The sequence below is a fragment of the Zingiber officinale genome, chromosome 9B (genome assembly GCF_018446385.1).
Source record: "Zingiber officinale cultivar Zhangliang chromosome 9B, Zo_v1.1, whole genome shotgun sequence".
Lineage (NCBI taxonomy): Eukaryota > Viridiplantae > Streptophyta > Magnoliopsida > Zingiberales > Zingiberaceae > Zingiber > Zingiber officinale.
In genome coordinates, this window is record NC_056003.1 from 115,418,037 (window position 1) to 115,440,187 (window position 22,151).

Here is a 22,151-nt window from a genome sequence, read left to right on the forward strand (position 1 = left end):
AATAACGCAATACTGGATCATTTTATTAGTAATCTACCAAAACATTTTTGTAAGACTTGGATCATTTTAAATTAATCAGATGGATATTTATTATCAATTAAAAATAAAATAAAAAATGAATAACCTGAAATGAATTTATTAGATAATTTTATTTTCTATTTTTTAATAATAAAAATTATAAATTCCTGTTTAATATTTTGCTAAAATAAATAATAATTTCTTTAGATAATTTACTAAGACATCGGTAGCTATTTAAATGACAAAAATATTTTATTGGACAAGAGTCAATTCTCATAAAATCTTTTAAGGAAGATCAACATCATTTATATTTATCTCTTTTTATATCTATGTGATCGATATAAGTGTAATTAAGATAACGAATTTATTATTTTTTATATATTAAATATCAATTTAAGAAGTCAGTTTTTATTTGATTTGTGATTGCGATGGTAACTCGGTTAGGTCAGGTCGATCGGACCCGACTCGGTTCTTAAGGGACATTATTTTAAAAAATAAAAAATTGTGGAGTGAAATGTTATTTTGCCAAAGTCAAAGGATCCCCTCGACTCGCTCGCCTCGATGTCATTCGTCCATGTTCTTCCCTCTTCGTGTCCTCGTTCGGCAGCATTCCCTATAAAAATGGCGGAATCGCAGCGCTCAAGGCCGGTTCGGACTCTTCCTCTCTCCATCTCTCTCCTTTCTCCATCACCCATTGCGTCGCGCGGAGCGAGATCGAGATGGTGGTGAAGCTCTCGAAGGCGGAGAAGAAGGTCCGCTACGACAAGAAGCTGTGCTCGCTGCTGGACGAGTACGGGAAGGTCCTAATCGCCGCCGCCGACAATGTCGGCTCCAACCAGCTCCAGAGCATCCGCAGGGGCCTCCGCGGCGACTCCGTCATCCTCATGGGCAAGAACACCCTCATCCGCCGCTGCATCCGCTTCCACACCGAGAAGACCGGCAACAAGGACTTCCTCAACCTCCTCCCCCTTCTCGTCGTACGCACTCTTCGCCATTTCCCATTTCCTCATCTTTAGTTCCTCCATGAATCGATCATTTAGCTATTTAGTAATTATCCTTGACTGATTCAGGGGAATGTGGGATTGATATTCACAAAGGGCGATCTTAAGGAAGTTAGCGAGGAGGTTGCCAAGTACAAGGTGTTGAATATAATAAATGTGATTTTTTGATGTTGGTTATCACGATTATCATAGTTTTCTGTCGAGTGATCAATATTTTTGGTGTTTTCCATTTGCAAGTTCGTAGACAACTTTTTTGCTAGATTGTATAAACCTTTTCCACTCCGTAGTATCTTTAGTTCAGTACCCCATGCGTACATTTGAATTCCTTCACCAAAGGGGCCAGATATGAAACACTGAATCTATGCTGCTTGATCATCTATCTGTTAATGTGTTTTTAATGCTATTTTATGTTGGATATTACAATGATCAGAGTTTTGGGTCAAGTGATCAATATTGTTGGTTGAGGTTTTCCATTTTGCAAGTTCTTAGATAACTTGTTTGCTATATTGTATAAACCTTTTCCACTCTGTAGTACTTCCTGCACCAAAGGGACCAGATATGAAACACTGAAACTATGCTGCTTGATCATTTTACAAATGTGTGTGTTTTCTTCATGTTGGATATTACAATGATCATAATTTTGGGTCAAGTGATTAATATTGTTGGTTGAGGTTTTCCATTTTGCAAGTTCTTAGATAACTTGTTTGCTATATTGTATAAACCTTTTCCACTCTGCAGTACTTCCTGCACCAAAGGGACCAGATATGAAACACTGAAACTATGCTGCTTGATCATTTTACAAATGTGTGTTTTTTCTTCATGCTGGATATTACAATGATCATAATTTTGGGTCAAGTGATTAATATTGTTGGTTGAGGTTTTCCATTTTGCAAATTCTTAGATAACTTGTTTACCAGATTGTATACAAATACAATGCAGAACCTTTTCCACTCCGTTCTATCTTTAGTCTGATACATTATGGATATATTTGAATTCCTACACCAAAGGAACCAGATATTCGATGCTGAAGCTATGCTTCTTCATCATTTAAAAATGTGTCTTTTAACTGTTTTTTATGTTGGATATTACAATGAGCATAGTTTTGGTCGAGTAGTCCATATTTGAGGTTTCCATTTTGCAGGTTCTTAGGTAACTTTTTGCTAGATTCTATACAAATACAACGAAGCACCTTTTCAATTTTTTAGCATCTTTAGTCTGATGCACTATGCATACATTTGAATTCCTGCACCAAAGGAATTCTTAGTTTGCTTGTTTTGATCAAGTAGTCAACATTTTTGGTTGAGGTTTCCATTTTGCAAGTTCTTCGGTAACTTGTTTGCTAGATTGTATACAGATACAAGGAATCATCTTTTCAATTTTGTTGCATCTTCAGTCCAAAACACTATATATACATTCGAATTCCAACACCAAAGAATCCACACTGAAACTATGTTGCTCGATTAGTTATTACCTACTACTAGTATGCAACAATTTCAATCAGAGTGGGCACTAGCAAGCTAATCTATGTTCCTACTGTTCTTAGCTCTAGTATATTTCACTTTTTCTCGCCTATGTTCAGTTTTCTGTTTAGTTTCACTAAAGATTTACATTTCTGGCAATTCATTTGCCTGCTCATTCAACTCACAGGGCATTGTGCCATTAAGTTTCAGTTGATTCAATCTCTACAGGTATAGTGCTCAATCGTCCTCTATGTTTGTTTCAGGTTGGAGCTCCTGCTCGTGTTGGTCTAATAGCACCTATTGATGTCATTGTCCCACCTGGTAACACCGGATTGGACCCTTCGCAAACATCTTTCTTTCAGGTTTGTATCTAATCACTAAAATAACTTCATATACTTTGTTGTTTGTAGTAAACTTATCGAAATCTTCTCTCTTGTTCAGGTGCTCAACATTCCAACCAAGATTAACAAGGGCACTGTCGAAATCATCACCCCTGTCGAGTTGATCAAGAAAGGAGACAAAGTGGGTTCTTCCGAGGCTGCTCTCCTCTCAAAGCTTGGAATAAGACCATTTTCGTATGGCCTTATAATTCTCACCGTCTACGAGAACGGATCAGTCTACACCCCTGAGGTCCTGGATCTCACAGAAGAGGACCTTGCTGAGAAGTTTGCTGCTGGTTTGTCCGTTGTCACTTCAATCGCGCTGGCAATATCTTACCCGACAATCGCAGCTGCTCCTCATATGTTCATCAATGCATACAAGAACTTGCTTGCGGTTGCAATTGCGACAGAGTACAGCTTCCCACATGCAGAGAAGGTCAAGGAATACCTCAAGGTAAGATCTCCCGGATGTATCCCTGTGAGTTAAAAGGACGATTCATGGTTCTCTAAACCATTTGAAATGGTGCAGGATCCAAGCAAGTTTGCAGTGGCTTCTGCTCCTCCGGATGCTGCAGATGTTGTAGCCGAAAAACCACCAGCAGCACCTGCTGAAGAAGAGAAGGAGGAACCTGCAGAGGAGTCTGATGATGACATGGGTTTCGGCTTGTTCGATTAGAGTGAATTCTCAAGTTGTTCATAAGATAAGTAGCAGCAGTTGGAGGCTACATGATTAGATTTTGTCAAATTCTTTACATTTTTTGTAGGTGTAGTTTTACTAATAAAGTTCTAGTCATGGTTAGATTCAATAGTAGAAGATCTTAAAGAATCCTCCATATTCGAGTATGATGCAGACACAACCCATGATGAAACACAATATGACCCTTCAAACTTAATAAAAGTATAACTTTTGATTCGGGATTCAGAATCAAGCTTTGTCGGTGTTCATGCATGTATAATTCGAAAACCTACGTTTGTTATGGGTGAAACCATATTCGCTAAGTTTTGGCCCTAAATTTTACTATTTAAATTTTTTTCAGAATTTTTTTGTTATTTTTGGTAATTTTTGTGTTTAGGGTGTCTAGGGTAATTTTGGTATTCCTAGTATTTATAGGAGAGGATTTGTCTTGATCCGCGTCTATTTTGAGTTAAGATCATTCAGTTATATACTTTTCTTTTCGGGTAAAAGATCTATTTCCTTTTTTATAAGATTGAAATTTCTTTCCTTTATTTGGGTCTTTGGTTGTGGTCTATATAAGAGTTATATTTAGATATTGAGAAATGATCTTTTTATTCATAATAAAGTAAAACTTAGATAACGATGCATTTCTCTTTGTTTTAAGAGGATTTTCTTCTTGTTTTCTCCTCATTCTTCCTTTCTCGATAGTTGGCAAGATAATTGTTATCTTGTTTGATATCAATTGGTATTAGAGCCACGTGAAGGTCCTCATCATATCTAATGGTGGATCATCGTGGTTGTAGTCGCGGTCGCAACAATAGATAGGCTTCGATGGAGGAAGTCAAACATAGTGGTTGTAACGTCTAAGACATAATGATGATTGAGGATTTACGGAGACAAATTGCAGAGTTAACGCAGCATCTAGCGGCACGACATCTCGATGATTGTGGATCTGAGTCTTCCTTCAAGAACTCATATCATTGGTGGGATACACCTCAAGAATGTTGTAGACGAGAGGAGCCTGCAAGAGGCTTCGGATTTCGGGATCTATCCAAATTTTCTAGTTTGTTGCGAGTAGAGGATTTCATTGACAAGATCAATGTAGTAGAGTGAATCTTTGATTACAAGCAAGTTCCAAATCGGATGGAGGTAAAGTTAATTGTCATCAGACTCAACGGGCGAGCATCAACATGGTGGGAACAAATACAACACTCTCGAGACAAATGAGATAAATTCTAAATAGTTGTCTAGGATAATATGAAGGAAAAAATGAATATTTTCTTCTCTTCACCTGCACCTAAACTCTATTCTAGCGACTTTACTCGTTGAGATAGGGTGCGAGATTAGTCGACAAATATGCAAATAAGTTTTTTCAACTGGTGGACTGAAATGATCTATCCGAAACAGAGGAATAGAAGGTGACACGATACTTAGGGGATCTACGCTCGACCATGCAAGATGCTCTCAGTCTTCATTCATTTTTCGACAATGTCAGAGGCCTTTCAGAATACACTGGCGGCTGCAAAGTAACAAAATCGGAAACCAACGAGGAGAAGCTACTAGAATAGTCAACCAGCTTGCTCTTAAAATTCTCGTCTTTCACAGCAGCAACCATCGCAGCGACCACCGTAGTGATCGCCACATGTTTACTCTAAAACCCCTATTAGATGTTATCAATGTGGTGAACAGGGACATATGTCGCACCAATATAGGAATCCCTCTTCTACTGATCCAAAGGGAAAAAACTTATTGATCAAGGAAGATGTGATAGAAGATACAACAACAATTAGTGATTCGTTGAATGATGCATCTGACAAAGTAATTTATGGTGATATTCATGAGACTTTGGTCATTCATAAGAGTTTGTTGACTCCCAAGGGTGATTCAGGGGATGATGGGTTAATAATCAATATTTTTTACACTACTTGCACCATCATGAATAAAGTATACAAGATGATCATCGATAACAATAATTATGAGAACGTAATATCCGCTGAGGCTGTTCAGAAATTACAATTGAAGATAGATCGTCATCCTAAACTCTACAAGTTATCCTGACTGAATAAAGAAAGTGAGGTAACAATGGACTGACGATGCCTAGTTTCTTTTTTAATTAGCAAATATTTTGATAGTACTTGGTATGATGTGGTGGTCATGGATGCGCATCATGTATTGTTGGGGTGACTTTGGCCGTATGATCGCAATGTTGTTCTTGATGGGCAAAAGAATATATATGCCCTTCACATCAAGGGAAAAAATTTTGTTGGCACAGTGGTAGGAAAGAACTACCCCAATTTCGATAGCTAAAAAATACTAATATGCTTTCTATATCCAGATTTTTAGATGAAGTGGAGCATGAAGTTGTATATGCTTTGTGACTGTGCCATAAAGTTGCTCCTACCGCAGACACTGAGTTACCAGCCGAAGTACAACAGCTGCTAGTAGATTTTGATGAGCTAATGCAAGAGGATTTTCCTTCCGTGCTACTACCAATGCAGGATATCCAGCATCAGATTAACCTTGTTTCTAGGTCGACTTTGCCTAATCGACCAACTTATCGCCTTAGCCCTAAGGACACATCCGAGAGAGTATGAACCCCTGTGTAGTTCTTATCCTACTACTGTCGAAGAAGGATGACTCATAGCATACGTGGGTTGATAGAAGAGTCATCAACAAGATTACAGTGAAATATCGATTTCCAATTCTCTGCTTGGACGACATGTTGTATCTGTTATTCTGTTCTAAGGTCTCCTAAAAAATTGACCTTAAAACCGGAAACCACGAGATCATAATAAGGCCTGGTGATGAATGGAAGATGGCATTCAAGACGCAACATGTGCTATATGAATAGATGGTCATACCTTTTGGACTGTCCAATGCACTCAATACCTTCCTAAGATTTATGCATCAAATCTTGGAGCCTTTATGAGAAAGTTTGTGGTGGCATACTTTGACAACATCCTCGTTTACAATCTGACATGGAGATCACAGTTCGATCATCTCCATGTTGTCTTCGAAAAGCTGAAAATAGAGTACTTATTTGTAAATAAGAAGAAGTATTCTTTCTTTACTACATCGGTAATTTTTCTCGGCTTTATTATATTCACTGATGGTGTACACGTAGATCAAACAAAGATAGATGTGGTCTTGGATTGGCCTCAACCGAGGACATTATACAATGTCAGAAGTTTCCATGGTTTGACTTCTTTCTATCGTCGATTCATCAAAAATTTCAACACTTTGATTACTCGTATCACCGAGTATCTCAAGGGAAGGAATTTTAATTGGTCTGAAGAAGCAGAGGCCAGCTTTCAACTGATCATATAGAGGATGACCGAAGTATCAATTATGGCCCTTCCTGATTTGACAAATTATTGGAGATCAACTATGATGTATCCAACATAGGTATAGGAGGTGTTTTGAGTCAATTTGGATGACCAGTTGCTTTCTTCAGCAAGAAGCTCTCCGGGTCCAAGAAAAATTATTCTACTTACGACTTGGAGTTCTATGCCATTATGCAGTCCTTGAAGCATTGACGACACTACCTAGTACAGAAGTTCATTCTGTTTAAAGATCATGAAGCAATAAAGTATATTAATAGTCAATACAAGTTGAGCAGGCGACATGCCAAGTGGGTGGCTTACTTACAAGAGTTCACCTTTACTCTAAGGCACTAAGCTGGAAGTTTGAACCATGTCGTAAATGCCCTAAGTCGACGTTCTTCATTACTCATCACCATGAGTACCAACGTTGCAGGATTTGAGATTTTTCTAGATATGTATGTAGCTGGCCCATTATTCAGAAGGATATTTCAGGAGATACATAACGGTCACCAACATGATTTTATTTTGCATAATGTTTATCTGTTTTGTGGGTTGTAGTTGCTAAGGCAGCAGATTATGAGAGAGCTTCATAATGAGGAGCACTTTGGACGTGATAAGATTTTGACCTTCATCTCTGTCAATTTCTATTGGTCTGAGTTGACCAACGATGTGACTCACTTTATTGATTGATGTTTTGTATGAGTCTAAGGGAGTTCTCACAAATACAGGCTTATACACTCCCCTATATGTTCCTGAAGCTCCTTGGTTTGATGTTAGTATGAATTTCATATTGGAATTACTCCGCACCTAATAAACCTCAAATTCAGTTCTTGTTGTGGTTGACAGATTCTCAAAGATAGCATATTTCGTAGCTTGCAGGAAGAATATGGATATTGCCTGGATTATCTTTACTTCAAGGAAATCATGAATTTACATGGCGTTCCTCGGTCCATGACTTTGAATCGAGATACCAAGTTCATCAGTCACTTTTGGAAGAGCTTATGGGGAAAATTAGGCACGCAGTTCAACTTTAGCAGTGTTTACTATCCTCAAATAGATGGACAAACTGAGGTAGTGAGTCGGAGTCTGGGCAATTTTTTGAGAGGTCTCACAAGAACTAAACCAAAGCAGTGGGACTTGTCGTTATCTTAAGTAGAGTTTGTCTATTGAGAAATATGATCACATGATTGAGTTCTTTTGGGATTGTCTATGAGTGGAATCTATTGGGGGTTCTGAACTTAGCTCATATTCCACGTATAGAGTGAATTAGTTCTAAAGCAGATGAGATGATAGAACATCTTTGAGGTATTCATGAGCAGGTGAAACTTGCAATCATGGAAAGCAATACCAAGTACAAGGCTTGGGTCAATAGTTAGGTACTTTTTGAGTTTGAAGATTTTTTCTGAGCTATATTGGCTCGTGATCGTTCCCTGTTAGAGAGTATAATAAACTAAAGAATCAAAAAATTGGACCATATAAGATACTGTAGAAGATTAATGATAATGCCCATAGGTTACGTCTTTCTAGTCATCTAAAAATTTCTGATATCTTCAATTTGAAACGCATAAATCCTTATTATACAGATGTTGATGAAGTTAATATGAACTCGAGGGTGAGTTCTTTTTAAGACTAATGTAAGCCCAAACTATGATGAAACCTAATATGACCTTCAAATTTCAAAAGAATATAACTTTTGATTTGAGATTTAGAATCACATGATCATATGTATAGAATTTGAAAACTTTCATTAGTTGACATCATAAGTTATGCTTCAGGGAGATCTACAAGGGAAGAGTTTTAGAGAAAAAGTTAAGGACAAATTTTGAGAAATGAATTTAAAATAATATGAATATGTATTTTAACGGTTAATAAATGTTTTATATATATATATATATATATATACTCAATTTAAAAGAGAAAGGAAAGAAAATAAAATATAAAATTATGCAATAATAAGTTTTAAATAATTAACTCAAATTATAATAAAAGTAATAATTTTATCATAGTCTAAATTCTACATTCGCCATAAAATCTAAAACGCTCGAACAATATTAGTTCGATTGACTTTATTTTCTCAACGGTTTAAAACCAATCCTATTAAACAAATTTATTACTACAACGGTTAAAAGCTACAGCGTGGTCGGTCCGACCAAATTAATACACCTAGATTCCGGTTCAATTTAATTCCTTTGAAATCTGACCAAACAGAATCTATCTAATTAAAGATTATATATATAAAAGTTCATTAAGAAAAAAACAGAGCATTAAAGTGGATTAATTCAAAATGTTCACCTGCAGTAACAATTGAAATGGCTATACTTGATAACCATAGAGACCTTAATAAACCTAAGAAAAGACCCTCTGCTCTATTTTAAACCTACAAGAGTTGAAATATCATGGACAAAGCCAAAGAATCTGAACAGATTAATGCTACAAGAACTTAGCTACACTAACATGAAGCCTTGTGAGTGACACTAGCAATGGTACACTAACTGAACCTCACTGAGTGTGTGCTGGTGTCGAGGCTTCTGTCGAAGTCCAGTTGCCGCCGTCGAGCCTTCTCAGTCCTTCGATCATCCGCACCACTTCTGGCATCTTTGGCCTCCTGTCTGGTGCCCTCACTACGCAGCTCATTGCAATCTGAAGCATTTCCACCATCTCTTCTTCTATATTCGGATACCGCATCAGCTCCACGTCGAAGACTTCTGCAGTCCATTCTTCGCGGACAACAGACTGAACCCAGCGAACTAGGTGGATGACCTCATCACCCCCGCCCACTATCTGGATGGGTGATTTGCCTGTGAGCAGCTCGAGCAGTAGAACTCCGAAGCTGTAGACATCAGATGCTTGTGATGCTTTCCTGGTATCAACCATCTCCGGTGCACGGTAACCAGCAGTGCGAGAGACAGGCGGGATCATCGGATTGATGATGGATGGCAAACCCAGGTCAGAGACACAACCAAATTGCTGGTCGTTGAGGAAAACATTGGACGACTTGATGTTTCCGTGAACAAGCTTGCCGTTGTTTTCGGTGTGAATGCGCACAATTCCTCTTGCAGCTCCAAGTGCTATTTTAAGCCTGGTTTCCCAGTCAAGGGGTATTCTGTCTTGACCTCTCTTCCCTACAACCACAATGTATGATACATCATATAAAAGCAATACTACAGTAATGTACCATTGCATCTATCACCAAAAACCCAATACCAAGGAAAGAACAAGTTAAATACAAACTTCTTGCAGTTCTACACAATCTTGTCAAGATTGAAACACAATTGAAAGATACATGATGATAGATGTAAGTAATAACTTGCTTCCTGCAGAATACACTGTATGGATACCAAACATCATTTTAGACTAGTCATGGAAGAAAAGAAGCATAAAGTTAATTGAGTAGTTAAGATCTACCTAAACCTAAGGATAAAGAATTGGAACATCATGGCCATCAAAGAACCATTAGAAGCTATGCAACAACAACAAAAAAAAGTTTAAAAGGAAGAACTTTAGCAGCTAGCTTAGTTAAAATGGGGGAAGGCATACCATGTAACAAGGAAGAGACACTCCCCTGGCTATAGTAGTCATACACGGTAAGCTTCTCATCTTTGGAGTAGTAGTATCCTTTCAGCTCCACCACATTCTCATGTTTTATCCTCCCTACTACATCCATCAGCTGCTCGAAATCTCTCTTGCCAACACTAGCATCCTTCAACCGCTTCACCACCACTGTCGTTGCATCCTCCAGCACTGCTTTGTATGCAGTTCCAAATGTTCCCTTGCCTAAAACCTCAGCAGAAGCCCTCAGCAGATCTTCTAGATCAAAAGCAAAGGTACAGCCCTCAAAGAAGACTAACCGGTTGTTTGCGTCTTCTTTACGAGCAACAGCCTTCTCTGGTGAACGGTCCCCTTTTGACCTTTTTCCTGAGACATAATTCTCTTCGTCCCCCCTCGAGCAGCAAAGATAGAGAAACAATGCAGCCGTCAAGAAGAGTAAAGCACATCCGCCGACTATAATGCCAAGAATTGCAGCTTCACTCAATTTCTTCTTGGTTATGGACATTGGGGCTGGAAACGGCGCAGGTGGTACTAGTTCGGGCGATGGTGATGGAGTGAATGGGACTATTGGTGTGAAGTCATTCCCAGAATATGACGAACTTGGATAATTTAGGAGGAATTTCGGAATTGTACCATCAAGGTGGTTGTTGGATACGTTAACGAACTGCAGGTCGGGGAGTTCAAGATCTGGAATTTGGCCAGACAACGAGTTGTTGGAGAGGTTTAGAATGGCGAGAAGAGTTAAATTGGAGAGGGAAGACGGGATGCTGCCGTTAAAATGGTTGAAGGAGAGATCGAGCGCGCTGAGGTTCTTCCAAGGCGAGAAATCAATGGGTAGTGGACCAGAAAAGCGATTGAACCGGAGATGGAGGCCAGTGAGAGCAGTGAGGTTGGCGAAGTCCGGCGGGAACAGGCCAGAGAAACTATTCGACCGGAGGCTCAGGATCTGGAGGGCGGAGAGGCGGCTGAGAGTATTAGGTGGGATCGGGCCTCTGAATCCAATCCCCGGGAGGCGGAGCGAGACGACTCGGGAACCATCGGCGCTGCAGGTGACGCCGGTCCACCGACCGCAGACAACGGTGGCAGGACTCCAATTGAGGCTGCGGCCGTGAGGCGCGGCAGTGAGGAAGTCGAGCAACGCCTGCTTGTCCTCCGCCAGGCTACCAGCGGCGACCCCTGCGGCGAAACTCGCCAACCAGAGGGCCAAAACCACCGAAAGCGCTCGATTTGAACACATTTCTAACACTTGACTGGAAAATCCTTTCTCTGGCTCAACCTTTTAGCATCTACTTCAACAATCCCACTTTGCCATTAGAAAAACACCCAAATCAACCAAAAAGAAGCGAGTTTTTCCCTACTCACAGTGATTCGATCAAACAAGTCACCCAAACTTGAAAACTCCGTCTCTTCTCACCTCCGCAGCCAAAAAACTAGAATCAAACTCCGAGATCTCAGAATAGAACAAAATCAGGGCAAGAGGAGATGTAGCCGTTGAGAAGCATCCCGCCGCTTGTATTTTGCTTAAAAAGGTAGCGTCTGGCGCGATCGCCGATGGCACTGAATGCAATCATTTACTCGCTCGCGTCAACTGCCAGCACCAGCGAAGAGAGAGCGAGAAAGAAGCAAGCGTTAGCGTCGAGCACTATTATTACTCATAAAAAAGCTGTAAAAAATGCGGTCTTTCACCAGACGCTATGTGCGAGAGCAGAGCAGAGCAAAACGAGGAAGAGAGAAAGAGGAGGGGAAGGCGAAGCAGAGCATACCTTGGGAAATCGCCATTGCCGAGCTCGAAGAAGCGATTTGGGGTTACGCACGCCATCGAAAGCGATCGCCTCCTCCCCTTTTTATCGACCTTAAGATGGCGGTTAAACGCTTAAAATAAAGGAGGATTAAAGCGCAAAAAAGAACATAAGAGGAAGTTCCGTTTCGCTTCAAAACTCTACCCGCCAGCTCCCACCCGCTGTGTTTCTTTCTCTTCGTGGACCCCACCTACTAGATAGACCAATAGCAAGGTAAGAATGTCAATAGGTAGATCTAGACGGGTGCCAGATGCGTGTATATAAACCAGTTTCTTCTTTTAGTTGAGCCCTGTAAATAGTATAGATTTACATAAATAACCTTCCAGCTACCCTCCCCCATAAATTTGACTTAAAGTTAAAAAGCATTAACAGCCATGGAAAATTTTTCATTTTGCTCCTCAGAAGTCACTTTTCTTAAAATGCCTCTAAATTCTCAAAATCTTTAAAAGGACCCTTAACTTTCAATTTTCTAAAGGGATTCTGAGGCATTGTAAATACTTATCCAACTGTATTTTATTTTTTGTCAAGTAAAATAAATATTTAGAGAGGATGATTGTAAAAGGGCATTTTTAGAAAGTAAATAAATTTTAAAAGGGGAAATGAAATTTTCTAAATCATGATTAGATATACCGAAAATATAATGTCTAGATGGTAAATACAGATTAAAGCATGAAAAATAATATAATATCAACAAATGTTGCCCACTCTCTTATCAATTGAGACAAATTTTATAAGTCAAATTACTAATTTTATATTTTAAAATTTTAGCAATTATAATAATTAATAAATTTGTGATCTTTTTGATACACTAGAAATTATTTTGTAAAAAGTATTTGTCCTAATATAGCCTCATTCTTTTGAAAACAGTGTAACTTGCCAAATTGGGAAAAAAGTATTTAAGGATTTAATTGCAATTTATAATTTGGATATAATTACTAATTTTAACTTAACTATAATTTGATCAATTTGTTTCTTCTATTGTTTGACTTTTAAATTGAATACATTTTATTATTATTTTCACTAAAATTATATATATATATATATATATATATATATATATATTTGAACTAAATCTAATTTGATAAATTGTGTTAGGGTTTATGAGATTGGCGGGTGTATGGATTTGAATATTTTTTTAAGAAAAGAAATAGAAAAAAAAAAGACTGAAAAGAAAAAGAAAAAGAAAAAAAGAAAAAGTAAAAGCTTGGAGGTGACTTTAGTGGCAGTCGTAGTGCAGTCTGTCTCATTTACTTTTTATTTTTAAATTTTAATTTTACTTTTACCATTTAAAAATTATAATTGTTCTTGGATAAAACGTTTTTTTTTTCATCTTATCATCTAATTTGCAGGCCTGATGTCAATCATTTTCTAAAAAGTAACTAAATGATTGTAGAATTTCCAAACTACTTCTTAAAAGACGTTTAAAATTCAGAGTCAAAATTATTAACATTATTAAGTTATTTAAGAAAAAAATGACAGGAAAAGCACTTGATAACATTTTAATAGAGTTAAAAAATAATAGCATTGCTATTTCATTTAGTAAAATAGATAAAAATCAAAAGGATGGTCTACATTTAACCAATCGAACCTCCTTTTTATAAAAAATTATCAAATAAATGCTCCATCATATATTTAGACCCATATATTTTATCTTAAGAATATCTTTACTTTCAATATTATTGTAATATTTATGACTAATTATTATAATGTATAACACTTAAAACTAACTACTACAACATATAACAACTATAAAATAAATACTACCACATAACAAAATATAATGTTTCCTTCTAATTAAAAGTATTATACATAGAACATTATTATATTAAAATATTTTTTACTGTCTTAGTCAAAATTATTTTAAGCTACTAATTTTAACTAAATAAAAAAATAATGGAATTTAAATAAATTTGATCAAGTTGATAAAAAATGTTTTAATATAATAATATTCTAAGTATAATAATTTTAATTAAAGTAAAATGTTATATTTTATTATGGATAACTCCTACGCGTTGTAAAAGCATAGCTGCTATAATAATATTGAAAGTAAGAATTTTCTCAAGATAAAACATAGGGTGGGGCATCTATTTGATGATTCCTGGATCGCTCTTGTGATTTTTAACCTAGTAAAATTATAAGATTTTTTTGTGTTTTAGGAAGTATTTTGTTGATCTTAGAATTTTAGGGTCAATTAGCAGAATAGATAGGTTTGAAAGAGTAAAATGAAATTTTCTGTTGATTATTTGATCCCTCAGTTGTATTAGTTGAGCGATCCCTCAGTTTTGCTAGTTGAGCAATAATAAACATAGATCATGATATATAAATTTAAAAGAGAAATAAGAAAACTAAAACAATAATAATAATAATAATAATAATAATAATAATAATAATAATAATGGAACACAACACTTGAACACCATCTGCAGGTATAATCCAATAGTAAGAACAAAAATCATACCTGTAAAATATACAAAAAAAAATAAAATTACAATTTTAATTCATATATTATTATTGCATGGGGAGCAGCGGCATCATTCCAGCTGCCAAATTCCTTCTCATTTGTCCCCATCTCCACTAGAGTAATAGACAATTTCGGGAAAACTTTAGATTGCTCCCTAGAATTTATCAATTTGCCCTTTAGATTTTTAACATAAAAAAATGCTATTAGTTTTAGATTGGAAGTTTAATTTGGCCTTTATATTTCCAACAGAAATATGTCCAATTTATTGATGTAAATCTACCCCTCTAATATTCGTCTTGACGATAAATCTATTTTCATATTAAGCTTCAATCCAAAACTTAATCATAGTGTTAGACTACATAAAATAAAAGATTAGGCCCTTTGATCAAATTGTTTTTATTACTTAAAATGGCTATTTGTGATTGACTTGGTTTTCCTATGATGAGTAGACCAATGGACTTTGTCGAATCAATGTCTCAATCAACATGCGAATCAACCAATTAGTCGGTTGATCCAACCACTAAGCCAGTAACCTAACACTAGTTCATTTCAATTTTCATAATTATTTATTCATAGTAAGCACTAGGAATCTCCAACTTAGAAGGAAGTCAATAAACAATTTTTACTCAATACTTTTGGTTAGAGTTGTTGCTGTATCCCTCACAACTACTATGCACCTCACAGAACTACCATTTTGACTCCAACTAATCACTTAAAAGTTTTCTTTATTCTAATCATTGCAATTATAAGTCAACCAAAAAAGAAATGATTGCCATTATTGGATTTAAACTAGTTTAGTGTAGTTTGAAAGTTGATGAAGTTGTGCCATAAGATATTGCCACAAACGGCATAATCATATCAAATTAGTACCTGATTTTGACTACTCGACGGCTGCTGAGAGATCTGGTAGTGGGCAGATCATTCCACTTGTCACTTTGAGCCCTAAAAGATCAGCAAAAGAACAGGTAGAGAGGTTATCACTTCCATGGAGGAATATCAAATCATGATAAGGAAACTTAAGTGTTTTTGATCTGTTTAAAAACTTGACTCTACCTTTTGTGAAGTCTCGTCAAGTGCTTACGAAATCTATCTTCTCCACATCACTGTTGGGATAGGTGGGGATTATATGTACAAGAGATCTGCAAATTGTAACAATTCAGAAGAAGATTTCAATCGAATGAGAGATTTGCAAGTAACTTCCAGGGTTTTCAAAGTTCCTGCAAACAGATTCAAGTGAGATCCTATGATTAGTGATGAAGTAATCCTTGACAAAAACTCCATCTGAAAATTAAGCATGAAAATGAACTAAATAGATTGTGAATTATGCGGTGGTTCGAAATTAAAATGACATCCATCCAGCAATTGTTCCAAGGTTGTAAACCGAATAGGAGCAGCATGACAAGATCAAGAGGACTTTCAAGATTCCTCTAACACAACTGTTACATAAAACCATAACTTCTTCATGCAGAGTTTTAACGAGTACAGAAACATTGACAGCTTTACATGAACTTCACTCAACCCTAACATTCGATCATTGCAAAGGTGGTTGAGGCTGTTTGATGGTCAATTCAGCTCTCAAGTGAAGGGTGCCGTTGATGAAGTAGGGGCTATCTTCGGCGATGAAAGAACTCCACTGTATGCCAAATAAGTTCCGGTAGCCCACTGCCTTCCCGCCGGTAAAAGTGTAGAAGCCTTTGTACTTGCTCACAAATTCTCCAGATGGATTAGTTCTTGCAGCGAACTCATATTCTACTGTGAAGCTGATGGAGCCTTTCTCTTGCATCCCTAGGAAAAGGCCAAAGCAGTGGAATGAACTCTGCTGATCCAAGTTGCAATGAGCTGAGAGGAAGAAGCCCTGGCCACCCAAATGGAATGCCTGAGAGTAGACCCTTCCTGATGGAAACAGTTTGGCGCACTCCTCCCTCTTGAGATCCAGGTAGACAATGCATTGAGGGTGTGGCTTATCAAATTCCACCACCTTCAGTGGGCGATACTTGTAAGCCCTCTCCACAAAACGCTTGTGGTTTAACTCGTCAGCAGCAAGGGCCCGCTGCCTGTGAGGAGCCTCGGCCTTGAAGAAGAGTGCTTCAGTTACTAATTTGGAAGCAAGGTCGTGATCCAGGTCGTTGCATGTGAGGACTTTTCTGAGTTTCCTGCAAGTCATATGAGAAAAACGGATATGGTGAAGCAGGCGAGAACTCAAGATTTCACGTCGTTCTTCCAACACTGTGTACTGTGTGCGTGCCCACTTGAGAACAAAGTCATATATAGCATCTTCTGATGCCACTTGGAGGTCATCACTAGAAAGAATAGCCTCAATGCCAGAAAGGGGAAGACTCATCATTTCATCTTGGAACCTGAAATAGATAGTTCCAAGTTCCAGGTTTAGAAAGTATTAGTATTTTTCAAGATCGCTAAATGTTGTAAAAAATGTTCTCACTTGTTAATGTCCTTATAACTATTGGCAAGGAAATCTTTAGCAGCATCAGTCAAAGGTTGGACAGCGGAAGCCATCGAAACACTGCAAGGTAGATCCAGATACAACAATGCAGATTCTGTTGTCATGGGCAAGCTTCTAAGTAACTGACTACAATGCCGCATGCATGAAACAACCTCAAACTTATCAGCAGCCATTAGCACATCCAAAAGAAGTGTTGGAGAAGTAGTCGACAGCTTTCCACTGTACATAAAACTCAAGAGCTCCATGAGAGCAGCTTCCTCTGTTTAAATTAAAAAGGAAAAGAATGAAGTTTTATGTCCAGCAACAGGTACAAGTGGAAACCAGAAGGAAATCTAACCAACCAACAATGCAATGGGAAATAAGAAAATACATAAAGAGAACAGAATGAGAAGTGGGGCTAGAATGGCCAATTCTAGTGGATCCAACCAACAAATCACATGAAACTCAATTTTGATCATCCAGTGGGAAACAAGTTTACATATTTACACAAAAAGAATCGCCAATTTAATGGGAATTCAACACAATTTAACAAAATAATGGATTATAATATTTTCATGCAAAATTTTTCTGGATCTGCCATATCCAATGGTGCTAATAATTAATATGGTGCAATACTTGCAGGTGAATATAGGGCTTTCTTGCCTGTAATAATGACTCTTGCCCACTTTGCATCAACATAAAACCTTCATGACCACTCCATTAGAACTTCCTGTGTTGATCAATTAGCTAGAGAGGTTGTAAGTAGCACATGATGCTGAGCCAAACCACATCAGACTTATTTTTAAAGGCTTTTTCTACTGATAACTTGTAATCTTAAGTTGTCCATGTGAACCATAAAAGCATAGTCGATATCCAAGTGGATAGTTGGGAAGTCTACGCCAAAAAAAAAAAAAAAAAATCAAACTAAAGGCCATTCACAAAGATTCCACACCATTTCTCTTAGACAAATCTCACATGTAATTAGATAATCTGTTCCAATTAAATTTGATAAAAAAAAAAACTCCTTGATCAGTAGTCCCAACATGGCTCCTTGATCAAAAGCTCTAACTTGTTATCTTTTCATCCAACTAGGTTTCTAACAAAATCTGCAGCTCCTCGGTACCAAATATTTCTTCTGAGGAATCATGCAACAACTCTTATCATGTGGGGATGTAGAAGTATCTCCTCAACCTTTGTATATGCAAAGGAAATCCTATCATGCCTTAGTATCTTATCACAATATAGAAGAGCAACAATCGTGGCCTTAACCAAATTCAACTCTTAAGAATACTACAATAAATATAATGTCAACTAGCTCTCTAATTTTGTGATCCTGAAGAAAAATGTATATCTTAAACAAATGAAAGAGGTAGAGAATGTGATGTGAATTTCCTTGGTTCAAAAATCTCAAGGAATTATAAAGTATTAAATGGGCAAGTGACACAATGATATGCTTTAGAATGCATATGAGCATGTATTGAACAAAACTTGGATGTGCTTTGAAATTACCTGATTCATTGATTCTTAGTGTTGCATGTCGCAGATCAGATTCTTTCATGCCATTCGAAAAAAGCTAATATCGAAGATAGGGAAATAAATTCCACATCAGTAAAGATGATCACAAAATTATAAGTATGGCAGTATCAGGCACTGCTAACCTTATAGAAGAATGGGCTTTTAGCAGCAAGTATAGCAGAACTAATATAAATAGATTTAACTCTGAGAATCCGTGGAGATCCCATGCTTGAGGAATCATTATTTTCTGAATCATCACCTGCAAATAAATAAAGATGATCAAAACACAAACAAGAGAATAAAGATTATCATGAGAACAATGAAAACTTTGTCACAAAGTTGCCCTAGCTAGTAATGTAGTATTGTCAAAGAAAAATTTGAAACATGATAATTGCAAGATTATTTTTCAATAGAAATACAAGATTAAGTACTCGTATTCACATCCGACATTTGATGAAAAATGATTTCAGTACAAGAGTACTATAATTTCTTGTAAAATAGATTTATATTGCATATGTAAATGGATTGTGCATATACTAGACACTAGATGAATCATCAATCATATTGACGATAAGCCTACTTGGCATGGTGCATGATAACATTATTTTAATTTAAGTAGATTTAAGTTCAAGTAGAACTAAAACTGAATATACAAAATGACACTTCAGCAACAAAAAAATGATCTCAAACAGTCAAGATGAATGGAAATCCAATTTATTAAATGTTTTAGATATCTTGGATATATTATTCAAAAAGAGGAGATAATGATTGAGAAATCATTAATAGAATAAAGAATTGATGATAGAAATGGAGAGTTCTCAGGTTCCTGTGCATCATTGTCTTCTCCTTAAACTAATAGGAAAATTTTATAATTCTATGGTATGTCCTACCAAACTTTATCTCCACCCATGACGAACCAGTCATGACCAGCCTCAAGCCCAAATAAAGGAGGGTTGCATAGGTTGTCAACCAACGTTAAAACTATGGCAAATGTTCAATGAATGGATTCATTAAACTATTATGTTAATGCTAGGTTGTTCCCTTCGCTGACCCCCACCTAGTAGGATAAGGCTTGGTTGTTGTTGTCCTCCTACCAGACTTTATGGAAATAGGTGTTGGGCAGATAGAAAATGACAAGCACACACAAAAAACTACTTAACAAAGATGAGAATGATAAGATTGATACGTAAGGCTTATTGGAAAAAAGACATAAGGGCGCAATTAGTATAAAATGAAAGTGAAAAAAGTTGAGATGGAATAGAGGATTTCAATGACAACTAACATATTTATAGTTAGATAAGATGAATCGATTGCGTACAAATCAGAGAGAGACAAAGAAAACTCTAATTAATGTAGTTAAAAGTAGTTTAATTGAATTTAATATTACTAGTGATACGGAGTTCAATGGAGTGACAAGATACATGTAAATGTCTCCAATTTATGAAAGAATAAAATTCAGGTACTTTGTGAGGCAAGCTTTAAAGTGACAATTTTAGTGGCTTTTGTTAATTTTCATTAAGAAAAAAGATAAAAGAACCTGTTAGGTTTTGAGATTCTCAAGAATCAAACAAATGTTTTGTAGAAGCTCATGCACCAACTTGAAGAAAAGGCTATCAAGAACAGTAAGAAACATATTGGAAACATAGAACAATGTGGATGACTATCTAGAGACAATGAATTATATGGCTTAAGATGGTAATGGTTGACCATCTAAAATAATGAATTATGGCTTAAGGTGGTAAGAGTTGGATCAAAATCACATCGAACGATTTGGCCAGCATGAAGGTTGACAAACATTTCATTGAAAGTTGGCACAGCATTAAGAGTTGTTCAACTTATAGCTGAAGTCAACATGCTCGAACTTATAGCATGTACGTATAGAGAAACCTATGCCAAATCACTGCATTCAATTTTTTACCCTTTTCAGCAGTTGAATAAGAATCTAAACTGATAGATTCCATGTTTGAATCATCAAGCCTCTGCCCAACCAAACACAATCTCATGACGAGCTAGAGATTGGAAATTAAAAATCTAAAAGTTAGATAAGTCTAGTTTCAAGTTAATTCTTCAATACAAATTGGCTAAATCCTAGCTCAACTTGATAAAAATTAGCTTGCAAGCTAAGGAAAATTATAATTAGAATTAAAACAAGCTTATTATGTAAGGCAAAATATAAGAGGGTTTAATATATAGAAGCAACCATAACTATCCAAGCCTGATGCTAAGTAGGGTTGGAGATATCTGAATAAAACCATCATGAATCTTACCTGGTGCAGATTCTTCAAAGGTTGGTTCATCATCTTCATCATGGTTCTCATATTCTTCACATTCTTGGGTGTCAGGCTGGCAATTTGATACAAGTTCCAAACAGTACTTTGAAAATTCTGGTGCTACAACAAAAAAAAAAAAAAAAATTAATTGCCAACAAAACAATTGATACAATCTCCAAACTACAATTTGCAAACTCCGGTGCTAAAAAGACAATTAAGGATTCTGGCAAAAAAAAAAATCCTTCGTGCTGAGCATCCAGTTATACATTAGAGGTTGATATTGATATTTGCATTAAGGTAAAAAATCAGCGTGGATCCTCTACATTAATGTTAAGAAATACCTCAGATTTAGAATCAATGATTTTTTTTTTTTTGTTTTCTTGACAAATCTAACCAACCAATTTTTCAGCACATTAGCAACAAGTTACGCATGTCACGAAAGCCCCAATTGGCAAAGAAAACAGGACAAAAATATCAATGCAGCGCAATGCCTATATATATTATTGAAGCAGAGTTATTGTAATCAACAGTTCAACGAGGTTATCAGCAAGCAAATGCCATCATTTATCACCAAAAATAGTGATAATTAACAATAACGATCGAAAGCCCATCTTCGACGATCATGCCCAAAATTCCTACAACTATTCGACATTGAATTATAAGGCAAGACTTTATTGGAATCTTGTAATTCAATCGGAACAAGGATGCAGAAACAAAATACCATACCAATCGAATCGAAACGAAAAAAAATAGAAATAATAGAGAGTAGGGATCTACTGGGGGAATCGAGCCAATAGAGTCCAAAGGTTTCCCTCACCTTTTTCCTTGGGTCCGTCATCCCTCCTGCGCTTGCGATGGCTGGAACCGGCATCCGGCGGCTCCGCCATGACCTCGATCCGGAGGACTCGGTCGGAGAAGTTGCTGGAATTGAAAGCGAACTCAAAGTTGTGATCCGCAGAGGAGTGGGAGGGTTCAGGATCCATTATCGTCCCAGTCGCCGGCCCTCGACGGTCAAGGATATCAGCGAGTCCTCTCGCTTCTCTCATTCGACGCCACGCATCGGCCCCGGACACTCCTCAACGCCGATCCCAAAACGATATGATGCTTCCTGCTTCCCGATGGATAAGCGGCAGCGGGGGCGGCGGCCCGACGACGGCGACGACGACGGGGGAGAGAGAGAAGAGAGGAGCGATCGAGGGATTTCAACGCCGACACAATGGAATGGAAAAGAAGGCTTTAAAGAATCATTTTATAATGAG

General features: G+C 37.1%; 3 protein-coding genes across 6 annotated transcripts; 1 reads left to right on the plus strand and 2 right to left on the minus strand.

Moving 5' to 3' along the window:
• Positions 1–606: 606 nt before the first annotated feature.
• LOC122024924 (60S acidic ribosomal protein P0-like) lies at positions 607–3,754 on the plus strand. Its single transcript, XM_042583662.1, has 5 exons — positions 607–995; positions 1,089–1,157; positions 2,743–2,841; positions 2,921–3,313; positions 3,389–3,754. The coding sequence occupies exons 1-5, from the start codon at positions 738–740 to the stop codon at positions 3,533–3,535; spliced, it is 966 nt and encodes a 321-aa protein (XP_042439596.1). The 5' UTR covers positions 607–737; the 3' UTR covers positions 3,536–3,754.
• A 5,349-nt stretch (positions 3,755–9,103) lies between these two features.
• LOC122024080 (probable inactive receptor kinase At4g23740) lies at positions 9,104–12,306 on the minus strand. Of its 3 annotated transcripts, none has more exons than XM_042582620.1 (4): positions 12,171–12,306; positions 11,770–11,995; positions 10,396–11,693; positions 9,104–9,980 (listed from the first exon to the last, which is right to left on the minus strand). In XM_042582620.1, the coding sequence occupies exons 3-4, from the start codon at positions 11,642–11,644 to the stop codon at positions 9,358–9,360; spliced, it is 1,872 nt and encodes a 623-aa protein (XP_042438554.1). In that variant the 5' UTR covers positions 11,645–11,693; positions 11,770–11,995; positions 12,171–12,306; the 3' UTR covers positions 9,104–9,357. The 3 variants fall into 3 exon arrangements, with proteins under 3 accessions (XP_042438554.1, XP_042438555.1, XP_042438553.1); XM_042582621.1 differs by having other exon boundaries at positions 10,396–11,696; XM_042582619.1 differs by having other exon boundaries at positions 10,396–11,995.
• Positions 12,307–15,968: 3,662 nt separating this feature from the next.
• Positions 15,969–22,132, minus strand: LOC122023822 (BTB/POZ domain-containing protein POB1-like). Of its 2 annotated transcripts, none has more exons than XM_042582190.1 (6): positions 21,710–22,132; positions 20,890–21,006; positions 18,766–18,881; positions 18,617–18,680; positions 17,108–17,387; positions 15,969–17,024 (listed from the first exon to the last, which is right to left on the minus strand). In XM_042582190.1, the coding sequence occupies exons 1-6, from the start codon at positions 21,936–21,938 to the stop codon at positions 16,199–16,201; spliced, it is 1,632 nt and encodes a 543-aa protein (XP_042438124.1). In that variant the 5' UTR covers positions 21,939–22,132; the 3' UTR covers positions 15,969–16,198. The 2 variants fall into 2 exon arrangements, with proteins under 2 accessions (XP_042438124.1, XP_042438123.1); XM_042582189.1 differs by having other exon boundaries at positions 20,890–21,012.
• Positions 22,133–22,151: the final 19 nt, after the last annotated feature.